This window comes from Zootermopsis nevadensis, unplaced genomic scaffold (assembly GCF_977971745.1).
Source record: "Zootermopsis nevadensis isolate Lab colony 2312 unplaced genomic scaffold, Znev_1.0 Znev_ptg000003l, whole genome shotgun sequence".
Taxonomy (NCBI): domain Eukaryota; kingdom Metazoa; phylum Arthropoda; class Insecta; order Blattodea; family Termopsidae; genus Zootermopsis; species Zootermopsis nevadensis.
Window position 1 is genome coordinate 4,684,006 of NW_028259135.1, and position 13,214 is coordinate 4,697,219.

Genomic DNA, 13,214 nt, shown 5'->3' on the forward strand with positions numbered 1-13,214 from the left:
TGTTCTCCTCTTGTGAAAGATGCTGCCAACCCACCTCCTGGATATCATGTCTACGCTGATAGGCACAACACATCACCGTGGTTGGCAGACTGGGTATGGACATGGTAACAAAAGGAAGAGTACCGCCATCCAGGAAAGAAATGTCAGAGGCTCTAAAAAAGAACAAAATTATAACTCATTACCACCATCACGCCCCGGCTGCGCTTGCCGTCGAGAAAAGACACCGGCACCCATTGAATAGGAGGCTGGGTGGGCCCCAGAACCGGTCTTGACGCAGAGGTTAGAAGAGAAATCCTCTGCTATCGTCCAGTCAGTTAAAAGTTAAAAGTGTTGGTAGTATTTCCGATTCTGACAAGTACGTCATCATAAGCAGCCAATGGAAATTGTGGACGGCCACTTCCGGAAAGGAACACGAAATGTTTCCGACGTGGATCAAACATATGTTTGTGTGAAGTGTATGATTTGGACTCTATTGCGTTCGAATTTTTCTTGTGTGTGACAGAATGGATCCGACGAAAGAATTGGAGTTAAAGTTAAAAGAACTCAAGATACAGTTAGAACTTGAGAGACAGAAACACGAATCTGCTAGACCTATTCGGGAAAAAATTGCTCAGATGTCTTCTGAAGTTGTGGACTCTAATCCATATAGGTGAGAATGACATTTGGTTTTAATTTTTATTTGCGCATTGTGGCACGTTTTGTCGCGAATTTCCTCGCCATTTGTACATTAGTCACAATTTGGTGTTATAGTAAAATAACCTATAATCGCAAGTTTAGATTTCGATTCAAAGTTATTTCCACTTCATTCCAGCTCTGTCTCCAAGTTTTCTGCACAGGGGAGGTGGTTGACCTAGCAGGTCACCATGTGGTACGAAAAGGGAAAGTTGTGTTAACTGAGATTTTAGGTTCTTCTGGTGACTAGTATGAAGATGGCTGTCTTCTGGGATGTGACACTGTGCATACTATAGTCACTATCCACCAGATTACATGATGCTGCATCCCAGAAGACAGCCATGTTTATCTTGTGATAAATCTGTAAGTTAAAATTTGTAAAATAAAGTACTAAATATTTACTTTGGTCCATCTTTATAGTACTGTAAGCTTTCCTAATTCGACCCACTAATTTTTATTTTCTACTTCAGTATAAATCGACTTGGCTTCACAAGGAGTTTGGCTCTCATTGGAGTTCAAGATTACATGTATTTGTACCTATCTACTCAAGTCTGGTTTTGTTCTTACAGTCGATTGATGGCCTTGAAAAGAATGGGTATTGTAGACAACTATGAGAAGATTCGAGATTTCACAGTAGCCATAGTTGGAGTTGGTGGAGTTGGCAGTGTTACTGCTGAGATGTTGACTCGATGTGGTATAGGGAAGGTTAGTAAACACCAGGTTAACCTTCAAGTACTCCAAGATCAAGAAAAGTACTGTATTTGCTTAGAAAAAGATTTCACCAAAAAATCATTCTGATTCTCATACCATATGCACATATAGTTACTAGAGAAAAAATGGGAGTTCAGTGGGACCGTACATCAATTATTTATAGATTTCAAAAAAGCCTATGACTCTGTGAAGAGAGAAGTGTTATATAATATTCTTATTGAATTTGGTATACCAAAGAAGCTAGTGAGTCTAATAAAAATGTGCTTAAATGAAACCTGTAGCAAAATTCGAGTAGGTAAATATGTATATGAGACATTCTTCATCAAGAACGGTCTAAAACAAGGAGATGCTTTGTCTCCCTTGCTCTTTAACTTTGCGCTAGAATATGCCATCAGGAAAGTCCAAGATAGGCAGGAGGATTTGCAATTGAATGGGACACATCAGCTATTGGCATATGCTGATGATGTTAATTTATTGGGGGACGATATAAATACAATAAAGAGGAATGCAGAAGTTTTACTAGAGGCTAGTAGACAGGTGGGGCTAGAAGTGAATTTAGAAAAAACTAAGTACATGTTAGTATCTCGTCATCAGCAGACAGGCGGGCAAAATTATCTTAGGGTAGCTAATAAGTCCTTTGAAAGGGTTATAAAGTTCAAATATGTGGTAACAGCAATAACAAATCAAAATGACACTCATGAGGAAGTTAGGAGGAGATTAAATTCTGGAAATGCTTGCTAAATCTCTGTTCAAAATATTTTGTCTTCCCGTCTGATTTCTAAGAACCTGAAAATTAAAGTATACAAAACAATAATCTTGCCTGTTGTTTTGTGTGGTTGCGAAACATGATCTCTCACTCAGAGGGAGGAACACAGATTGCAGATGTTTGAGAAGGAGAAGGATATTTGGGCCTAAGAGGGAAGACGATGGGGCGTGGAGAAAACTGCATAATGATGAGCTTAAAAATCTGTACTGCTCCCCCAGTATTGTGAGGGTGATTAAGTCGAGAAGAGTGAGATGGGCGGGACATGTAGCGCGCATGGATGGGACAAGAGGTGTGCACCAGGTACTGGTTGGGAAACCTGAGGGGAAGAGACCACTAGGGACACCTAGATGTAGATGGGAGGATAATCTCAGGCGGGATCTATGGGAGATAGGAGTCGAAGGAGACTGGATTTTGTTGGCCCAGGACAGGGTCTGGTGGAGGGCTTTGGTTAATTCGGTGATGAACCTTCGGGTTCGGTAAGCCATCTAGTTAGTTAGTTAGTTATGCACATATAGTTAACTCCTTAAATATGCTAAGGCAGGAGGAGCCACACTTTTTTTTAGCTTCATCTAACTGCCCTACAGAGTATGTATCTTCTTTCGGTCCGGCCTGAAATTGGATAAAATGCTTGTCTCCAAAATGTAGTGAATTTTGGAATTTTTAATTTTGGTAACAATAGAGGTAAATATCTTATTTAAATGGAAATGTCTTTAGGTCTTTCTGGATTGCATTATATGTAGGTTTTACAATAATTAAGTGTTATGTATGTCTTGGAGCCTCTATAGGGCTGGGGCACTGAAATCAGTGTGTAGGGAATTAGGGAATTATAAGTTAGACTTAGTGGCAGTGCAGGAAGTGCGATGGGAGGGGGAGGGCACGATCCCAGTGGACAATTTTACATTTTTCTATGGAAAGGGGAATGACAATCATCAGCTAGGGACGGGTTTTTTTGTTCATAGCAGAATTAGGGCAGCAGTTAAGAGAGTAGAATTTGTTAGTGACAGGTTGTCTTACGTAATTTTGGAAGGACGTTGGTGCGACATCATTGTCCTTAATGTTCATGCCCCAACTGAAGACAAAAGCGATGATATCAAGGATAGCTTTTATGAAGAATTGGAATCAGTATTTGATACATTTGGCAAGTATCACATGAAAATTCTGCTAGGAGATTTCAATGCAAAAATTGGGAGGGAGGATGTCTTCAAACCCACAATAGGCAGCGAGAGTCTCCATGCACTTAGTAATGATAATGGCGTCAGAGCAGTGACCTTCGCTACGTCAAAAGATTTAATTGTAAAAAGTACAAAATTTCCACACCGTGATGTTCATAAATACACTTGGACTTCCCCAGATGGCAGAACACACAATCAAATAGATCATGTTTTAGTAGATAAGAGAAGGCAGACAAATGTAATTGATGTGAGATCATTCAGAGGAGCAGATTGCGACACTGATCATTATCTGGTGGTAGCAAAAGTGAGGGAGCGGCTTTCAGTAAGTAGACGAACTAAACAAAATTTTGACACAGAAAGATTTGATTTGAAAAAATTAAGTGAGGGAGAGGCAAAGGAACAATATCAAGTTGAAATTTCGAATAGGTTTCAAATTTTAGAGACAAATGAGGATAATGAAAGTGTGGACATCAACAGGGAGTGGGAAAATGTCAGAAACTGCATCAAAATTTCAGCAAAAGAGAAACTAGGATACTACAGGAGAAAGCAAAATAAACCGTGGTTTGATGAAGAATGTTCAAAATTAATAGATCGAAGGAAGCAAACAAAATTTCAATGGTTGCAGAACCCAAACAAAACAAATGCGGATAATCTATGTAACGTGAGACGTGAGGCTAGTAGAACCTTTAGGACTAAGAAAAGGGAATACCTGAAGGGCAAAATTGCTGAACTTGAGACAAATAATAAGGAAAAAAACATCAGAGACCTGTACAGAGGCATTAATAACTTTAAGAAAGGATATCAACCCCAGACCAATTTGGTAAAGGATGATAGTGGCAATTTGCTTGCAGATCCAATAAAAATTGTGAATAGGTGGAAAAATTTCTTTAGCGAGCTCTTAAATGTTCATAATACTGGTGATATTAGACAGATTAAAATGCATACAGCTGAACTGTTGGTGCCAGAACCTAGCTTAGATGAAGTGGAACTAGCCATTGGGAAGTTGAAAAGTTATAAATCTCCAGGAATTGATCAGATTCCGGCCGAATTAATTAAAGCAGGTGGCAAAGGGTTGCATATGAGGATCCATAAGCTTATTCAGTTAATTTGGGATAAGGAAGAGATGCCACATCAATGGAAGGAATCCATAATTATTCCTATTTATAAGAAGGGGGACAAGACTGAGTGTGGTAATTACCGAGGAATATCGCTGCTATCAACCTCATACAAAATTCTATCCAACATTCTTTTGGCAAGATTAACCCCATATGCGAATGAAACTATTGGGGATCATCAGTGTGGGTTCAGACGAAACAGATCAACGATTGATCAGATCTTTTGCATTCGTCAGATACTAGAGAAAAAATGGGAGTTCGGTGGGACTGTACATCAGTTATTTATAGATTTCAAAAAAGCCTATGACTCTGTGAAGAGAGAAGTGCTATATAATATTCTTATTGAATTTGGTATACCAAAGAAGCTAGTGGGTCTAATAAAAATGTGCTTAAATGAAACCTGCAGCAAAATTCGAGTAGGTAAATATGTATCTGAGACATTCCTCATCAAGAACGGTCTAAAACAAGGAGATGCTTTGTCTCCCTTGCTCTTTAACTTTGCGCTAGAATACGCCATCAGGAAGGTCCAAGGTAGGCAGGAGGGTTTGCAATTGAACGGGACACATCAGCTATTGGCATATGCTGATGATGTTAATTTATTGGGGGACGATATAAATACAATAAAGAGGAACGCAGAAGTTTTACTAGAGGCTGGTAGACAAGTGGGGCTGGAAGTAAATTCAGAAAAAACTAAGTACATGTTAGTATCTCGTCATCAGAAGACAGGCGGGCAAAATTATCTTAGGGTAGCTAATAAATCCTTTGAAAGGGTTACAAAGTTCAAATATTTGGGAACAACAATAACAAATCAAAATGATACTTGTGAGGAAGTTAGGAGGAGACTAAATTCCGGAAATGCTTGCTACTTCTCAGTTCAAAATATTTTGTCTTCAAATCTGATTTCTAAGAACCTGAAAATTAAAGTATACAAAACAATAATCTTGCCTGTTGTTTTGTATGGGTGCGAAACATGGTCTCTCACTCAGAGGGAGGAACACAGATTGCAGGTGTTTGAGAATCGGGTGTTGAGGAGGATATTCGGGCCTAAGAGGGAAGACGATGGGGCATGGAGAAAACTGCACAATGACGAGCTTAAAAATCTGTACTGCTCCCCCAGTATTGTGAGGGTGATTAAGTCGAGAAGAGTGAGATGGGCGGGACATGTAGCGCGCATGGATGGGACAAGAGGTGTGCACCGGGTACTGGTTGGGAAACCTGAAGGGAAGAGACCGCTGGGGAGACCTAGACGAAGATGGGAGGATAATCTCAGGCGGGATCTATCCGAGATAGGAGTTGAAGGAAACTGGATTTTGTTGGCCCAGGACAGGGTCCGGTGGAGGGCTTTGGTTAATTCGGTGATGAACCTTCGGGTTCGGTAAGCCATCTAGTTAGTTAGTTAGTTAGTTAGTTATGTATGTCTTGGAGTACAAGATTAGTTACATTTTTTTGGAGAATAACTACATGCCAATTGCTTTGTTACAGCTAATACTGTTTGACTATGACACGGTGGAACTTGCCAACATGAACAGGCTTTTCTTCCAGCCACACCATAAAGGCTTATCAAAGGTAGAAGCTGCAGCAAAAACTCTTTCTTCAATCAATCCTGATGTCACATTGGAGACAAATAACTATAATATAACTACATTAGACAATTTCCATGACTTCATGAGTAGAATCAGGTTAGTAGTAATGCCTTACGACAATCACTTTTGCAAATAAAGTGCTTTAAATTCCATGATATATGTAATTTAAGAGAAACTAGCATTTTACCCTTAAATTATTGTCGAAATTGTACAGTCATACGTGTACACTGCTTTTAAACATCAGTAAACTGAAAATTATACGAGATTTGTGGTTCCCGTGTTTGGTGAAGATTTTTGTGTTGGTCTTTTGGGTTGTAACACAGTGTGAACTTGAAGATAAAATTATGTGCACCATTCCCACATCATTGGCTGCCTTTTATCCTCTTTATTTCTGGCTGCCTGGTCTGCTGACTCCGCTCACACCTCTCCACTCTCCACCAATTTTCTCGTTTCATCCTGCAACTTTCTCTTGAGATGCACACTCTGCAGTCTCACATTACAAACCTTCTGTCACCTTCATTCTTGATGTTGGTAATGCCTCTTACTCTTCTTCCTTCACTACCTTTCGTGATGGTGGCTTGGTCTCCTTCTCTTCTTCACCCTCTTACACTCTTTCTCTAATCTTACTTCACTTTTCTCCCCAAACCACCCTTTTGTCCCCAGTTACCGTCACTGCTTCGCTCAGTCTTCCTTTCTGATTTGTTGTATGGGTCTGTTCCATATTGCTGCAGACCATCTTCTTATCCTCTGCTCATCCCTTGGCTCCGTTTGGCCAGTCCCCCTGGCCTGGTCCTTTCTCCTTCTCCTAAACCATCCAATTCCTAGCATTCTCACTTTAGCCCTGTAAGTGGAGACTGTATGTTCCTCCAAAACATGGATATTTATATATCCTTACAATCTAGAAAATAAACATCAGCATTTCTGAAAATTGTTTTTCATTTTATGAAAACGTATGTTTCGGGTCTTATGCCGATTTACCTGGTACTGGCAAATTGTTCTGTGTGTGTGTACAGGGTAACACTTTGGGTTGTGCTGCAACACATTTTGTTTAAATCTTAAAACTTATCTTTGGAATAAAATTGCACCTGCCTTCTTGCACAGTTTTAATTTTTGTCCCCAAAAGATGTGAAAATCCTCTTTTATTCGCATTGAAGCTCATATTAGTCATGAAACTGCTGACACATACTCCATGTAATAACAGCAATACATAATTTAACACTTGGGAAAATCATCTTTAGTTACAACAGGGCAGACATAACTGTGGAGGGATAGTCAAATTATTGTATTTTACTAAATGTAGAATGTTGCAAATAACTTGATGTGGATTGGAGAACCAAGTCAGAAATATTCCTTTTTGTTTAGTCAGGACTCACCTGTTTATTCAAGCATGCTATGACAGTGTCTTTTCACACATACATTACTGTTTGTCATTTCGTACTGTATTTATGAAATGAAATGTTTTATTAAAGGCTTAATATTTTCTGTGGAACAATTTTCATTTTGGGATCTTTTGAAAATATATTCACATCTCAATGTAAAGTGTTCATGTTACAGTTTAGACAGGAAATATATTTAATCAGTACTGTAAGGACTAGTAGTATCAAATTTAATTTAGTCCCTTTCATATCTGCTTGTCCACGCAGTGTCACAACCCAGAAGAGCGACGACCTCTTCGCTGATATGAGAACCTCAGATCTCATAAATCGCTCTCATCCCAAGTGGCATCATTGTGTGCGTGTAGTCAGACAATCTGTGTGAACATAATAACAAACACATTATTAGGTTTCTTTTAATATCCCAAAATGGTGTTGACAGCCATGGAAGCCTCACCAGTGGACCTGTAGACTTGGTACTGAGCTGCGTCGACAATTTTGAGGCACGCATGGCCATCAATTCAGCCTGCAATGAGCTAAATCTCTCCTGGTTTGAGTCTGGTGTGTCAGAGAACGCTGTTTCTGGACACATTCAGTTCATTGTGCCCGGAGAGACTGCCTGTTTTGCTGTATGTATTTTCTTTTAAGAACAAGGCATTCTTTTCATTGTGAGAGTATCTGATCTAAAACTTGGAACCTTCTTGACATGCACTGGAGAATGTTACTTTCTTTACATTTCAGGTTTTAAAAGTAATTAAATAAAATTATATAATAAGTACTGATACACAATGGAGTCAGTAACTTGACTGACTGCAGATTTAGTGTAAAATGAAACTAATACATCTGGTGTTTAGATTTGAGAATGTTTGAAGCTTCACTACCTTCATTGCCTTGTCTTATAGGCACTGTTTATGTGTTTATCTTGTTCTCGTTAACCATATGTGTAGTTATGTTATACACAAATGTTCATTTACTGCATTTTATTCACTGATGGCTTACTGTATTGCTAACAAATTAATTCTTGTTGATGTTCATTCACTACAAATAAAAATATATTTTTTGCAGACCTTTTCAAAGGACTGTTGTACTTTGTTAAATATTCACTGCAGGTAGTGGTTTAGAACCAAAGCAGCACAACTGAACATCAGATACTTTGTACAATGAGCTGTTTGTGATTAAATTGAACTTTGGCTGTATGTAAAGTCAGCGTAATAATTGATTGGTACTCATCACACTTAAGAAGAAGAATTTCGTCTGTTTGGCTTTCAGTGTGCTCCACCTTTGATTGTAGCATCCAGTATTGATGAACGAACTCTAAAGAAGGATGGTGTATGTGCAGCCAGCCTCCCAACCACTATGGGCATCGTAGCAGGGTTTCTTGTCCAGAACGCACTGAAGTAAGTCGAGCAGAAAGGCGCACTCTAACTCCAAAAGCATCTTCACTATGCATAGAATAAATTATGGAAATTACTGTTATTATTCAGTTCAGAAATTTTTTCTGAAACATCTACTTCGCCAGCTTGGCTATGATACATGGGCAGGGGTTTGTGTCTAAAGTGCTATGACTAATGATTGATGGAACATCATGATTTGTCTCACATGGTATCTCATGTGAATGTAATAATGTGTGATCTGTAGTTGACATAGACAATCTGGTCATGTCTTCAGGTGATTCATTATTATTATTTAATGAGATTATGTCTTAATGTTCCTGCTAATTGCTGAACCTCAGGAAGGAGAGTTGCATGCTTCTCCCATCACAAGGCCTTGAGAGATTTTGATTGCTAGTGGATGTTATAAATACAAGCCCAAACAGGTGTAGAAAGCAAGAGGTGGAAAAGCCTCTTGGAAAGTGGTCACATAGATTAACAAGAAGGTATTAATGCTGATCGGTTGTAAGACTCACAAACCAAAGTGGGAGTAAGATTTCAGGTTCTCACGACAGTAAGTATGAAGAGGTGCTTGCTGTCTCCTTCAACAAGGTGATGAGTAATTGTCGTCACCCTCATGATGGAGGCAGCAGGCAGCTCTGAAACATCGTTAAACTTCTTCCAGATTACATGGCACAACAATCCACAGGACAGCCATCTTCAAATTGTGAGTACTTTTATACTTTGCATGATTTACAAGTACATGCTCTTATGTTATTATACAAAATTTAAATTTAATTGTACATGAACCTGATAAGGTAACAGACTATGTATTGAAACAAGTTATTTTAGCACCACAGAAATTACCTCATTTAACATTGTGCATCTAAATTTCTCTCTCTGCACATAATGCACCTGTGTCTAGTTTACTAGGAGTTGAAGGAAACTGGATTTTGTTGGCCCAGGACAGGGTCCGGTGGAGGGCTTTGGTTAATTCGGTGATGAACCTTCGGGTTCGGTAAGCCATCTAGTTAGTTAGTTAGTTAGTGTCTAGTTTACTTATAGCTTTAATATTAAAAGAAACATAATTCACACTGTGTCAAATGCAGTGTTGCAGTTTAACTAAATGAACTGCTATCAAACATAATACAAGTTCATGTGAGAGCTTTTTAAAAAGTTGTTTTGAACAAACTGTTTCTGGTTGCTATCCTTTATATATATTTTTGTTTATAGGTATCTGCTAGAATTTGGCCAAGTGTCTTATTATTTGGGGTACAGCGCTCTCACTGACTTCTTTCCGACTATGCGTCTGCGGCCCAATGCTTCATGTGACGATAGTTTCTGTCAACAACGTCAAGCTGAAGCTAGAGCTCGGCCTCCAAAAGAACAGGAATCTGTGGGGGACAGCAAAATGGAGGACAAGGAAGTTATTCATGAAGATAATGAATGGGGTATGTGCACTTACACTTATCATGAATTATGTCAGCAGTGCAACACTTACCCTTGTTCCAGGGTAAAAGCATGTTGCTACTACAAGAACATAGAGCCAAGAATATCAGATGAACAGATAAAAATTAAAAGTTTTTCCTTGTATCTAAATATCATATCCTGAAAGTGTATGTGGAGTACGAAGATGAATCTCTGTGTAGTATAGATTATGTCTCTTGGTAGATGTGAGTGGTTGTTGTCTCACTCCAGTTTGCTCTGATGCTGGGGATAAGCTCTGAGTACTCATTGCGTACGAGGCTGATGGGATCCAGAGACAGCAGCCAAGATGTTTCTCTTAAAATTTGTTTATCATTTCCTGATGGACTTTCTTGCTGATTCCAGTAAATAATAAAAAGTGCCTGGAAAGTTGTGTAATTTGTTTTCATGCTGCCATGTCTTCTCTAAGAATGACATAATGTCATTGTGTGAACTGTTGAGAGGATGTGCTCAATTTTTCTTCTTCTTTATTTTTACCTGTATTCCCATAGCAGGGGCACTGCAGTGTCCTTGTCATTAAACTGTGGCTGGCTTTAATTTGCTTTCACTCGCTTTTTAATGTTTTCCGCACGGAATGTTCAGAACTGCTTAGTCTCTTTGGGTTCACCGTAAGATGTGCTATGCCTGTAGCTAACTTCCCCCCCCCCCCCCCCCCACACACACACACATACATACTCATTTGTTTCTTAAGGGCTGAGGCAGTTAGAACCTAAATGTACGTCCACGGTTTGGAATGCACTTTGTTTTCCTTTGTGTCTTTATATATCTTCACAGAATGGTATTTAGGTACGGGGGAAATCTTTACATACATTTTTATGTTAAAAAGTTGTGATTCAGAAATTCTCTGCTGTTCTGCATGAACAGGTATCTGTCTGGTGGATGAGACTGATCCCAGGAAACTGCATGCAGATGAGGACTTGGGTCGAGGTCTGGTGGCAGGTGTGAAGGCAGCCTACACGATTCCAGCTCCAGTAGTTCCAGATGCAGAGTCAAATGAGGTTGACGCATCAGGGGTCAGCCTAGATGATCTGATGGCACAGATGAAGGCCATATGAAATACGCCTCTTTATCATATATAATAATTGTATCAAGATTGCGGCAGTTCTGAACTTAAATTTTCATGCAGAGGCAGCACACAGAATTACATGTACAGATGCATAGTCAGACGAGGTTGTGCTGGTTGCAAAAATGAACAAAGTGAAATGTGCATCCCTATCATTTGTACTAATTTCATTGAGAGTGCAACAGTTTTCTTTGTTTGTTTTTGAAAATGTTTTATAAGATTCATTCAAATTAGAGTGGACCAAATATTTTTGTTTAATGTTTCCATTTGTTTATAATATTCTCCATGGATTTGAAGCATTTATCCTCTTGATGCTTTGTTATGAGAAACATTTTGATAAAACAGTAAATTCCTGATTGTCTGGGCTAGTGAAAAAGGAGAGGATGCGTGAATGATTGAAGAACATGGATTATCCAGAATATTTTATTTCATGCATTCACAGTTCTCCACAAATTAATTTACAGTTTTTTTACACAATTGGTATTATTTTGAGAAGTAGTTTTTTTATGATTGCTTCTTTTTGTGAACTGTTTGGACTCCTTGTCACAGTAATGCAAATTGTATATAGTGTCCAAGAACATTTTTTACATCCCATCCTGGTTCTACACGATGATAACCATCAGTACCCCACCCAGCACAACAGAAATGAAACTTAACACAGTACCATGGAACAGTTTACAAAAAATAGCTGTTTTTATAATTTGTAAAGTTTCTATGTTTAAAATATTCGTCAGATTTCTAAATTTTCTAGGTTTTAAAATGTTGAGACTTTTAAAGAATTAAGAATTGTAAGTTTTTATGTTTGAAGATTATGACAAGAGCGATGATTAAAAAAGTTTGGTGCTTTTAGTAGCGTATAGTATACTAATTTACTCGGGCCCTGGGATTGACATACCGAGGTACCAGCAGCAGGTTTTTTGCAAAAAAAATGCACCTCCATCCTTCTCACACTGACTGCAGTGCAATTAATCAATATTTATGTGTAATGCTGAAGTTCAGCTTTAAATTTCTACTTCAAGTAAAGTGGAAAGTTTACATTGATAGGTAGCACACATTATGATTAATTTCTATTCTAGTTATAATAGTGTTAGTAATGGCCGTAACACTTTCTGCCTTGATGTGTTAAAGTGCTATGTGTACCAGTATAACAAGTTAGGAAACATATGCATTGTGTAACAATTCTGGTGCATTCACCGGAATCTGACCTGTGACTTTTGAGATTGTCACTGGTGACATCTCTGATTTTACTGGGGTCAGTGACCTATATGAAAGGGTGTGGTGCCTGGCACCTGTCTACCTTGATGATTAAGTCATCAGCAAGGATTCCTATGCATGTTATATAGCTAGTTTGCAATTGCCCACATGGTAATTCCCAGCTCAGCTACTTCCACATGCAGAAATGAATGTAGGTTTTCATGTGCAGTTTTCATTATTGTTCTGATTTAAATAAAACTAGAATATGTTGGCAAGTTTTACTCCCAGCATCAAATTTTATGAAAATCTGTTCAAACATTCTCATGTCACTTCATGGGGACAGATGGCACAGAGATAGACATTGTGAAGCCATCAGTGAATTTTTGCAGCTTTTACTTGTGGACATTCGTAAAAGTGCAGAGATCACAGATGTGTCGAATCTGGTACTTCAAAAAATTTTATGCTATAATTATGCTATCATCTTCCCTTGGAGTATTCATACAGTTCTTTTATTGATGTTAAGTATTGGATTCATCGAATAAAGCCACCGGGAGCTTTCCCAGTGATACCAATAATTTCCAGTCTCATGTAATACTCCTTGAACTCTCCAATATAAAATCTTACCATTAGGTTTCAGACATTGAGCTTGCTTGCCACTCTCTCTGGACACGTACAGTTGTATCAACATTTGTACAATAAGATGCCTGATT

The 13,214-nt window shown here is 38.6% G+C and overlaps 1 protein-coding gene across 1 annotated transcript; it reads left to right on the forward strand.

The window, feature by feature from the left end:
- Positions 1 to 321: 321 nt before the first annotated feature.
- Uba5 (Ubiquitin-like activating enzyme 5) lies at positions 322 to 13,079 on the forward strand. The gene is made up of 7 exons (XM_022083893.2): positions 322 to 649; positions 1,242 to 1,377; positions 5,919 to 6,115; positions 7,835 to 8,021; positions 8,662 to 8,789; positions 9,996 to 10,213; positions 11,112 to 13,079. The coding sequence occupies exons 1-7, from the start codon at positions 504 to 506 to the stop codon at positions 11,300 to 11,302; spliced, it is 1,203 nt and encodes a 400-aa protein (XP_021939585.2). The 5' UTR covers positions 322 to 503; the 3' UTR covers positions 11,303 to 13,079.
- The last annotated feature ends 135 nt before the right edge of the window (positions 13,080 to 13,214 follow it).

Bases quoted from the DNA above. Each gene is read 5' to 3' on its own strand.
- Uba5 (XM_022083893.2), top strand. From the start codon at position 504: ATGGATCCGACGAAAGAATTGGAGTTAAAGTTAAAAGAACTCAAGATA. The intron at 650-1,241 runs GTGAGAATGACA...TTGTTCTTACAG, and splicing joins GTGGACTCTAATCCATATAG to TCGATTGATGGCCTTGAAAA. The intron at 6,116-7,834 runs GTTAGTAGTAAT...TGGTGTTGACAG, and splicing joins GACTTCATGAGTAGAATCAG to CCATGGAAGCCTCACCAGTG.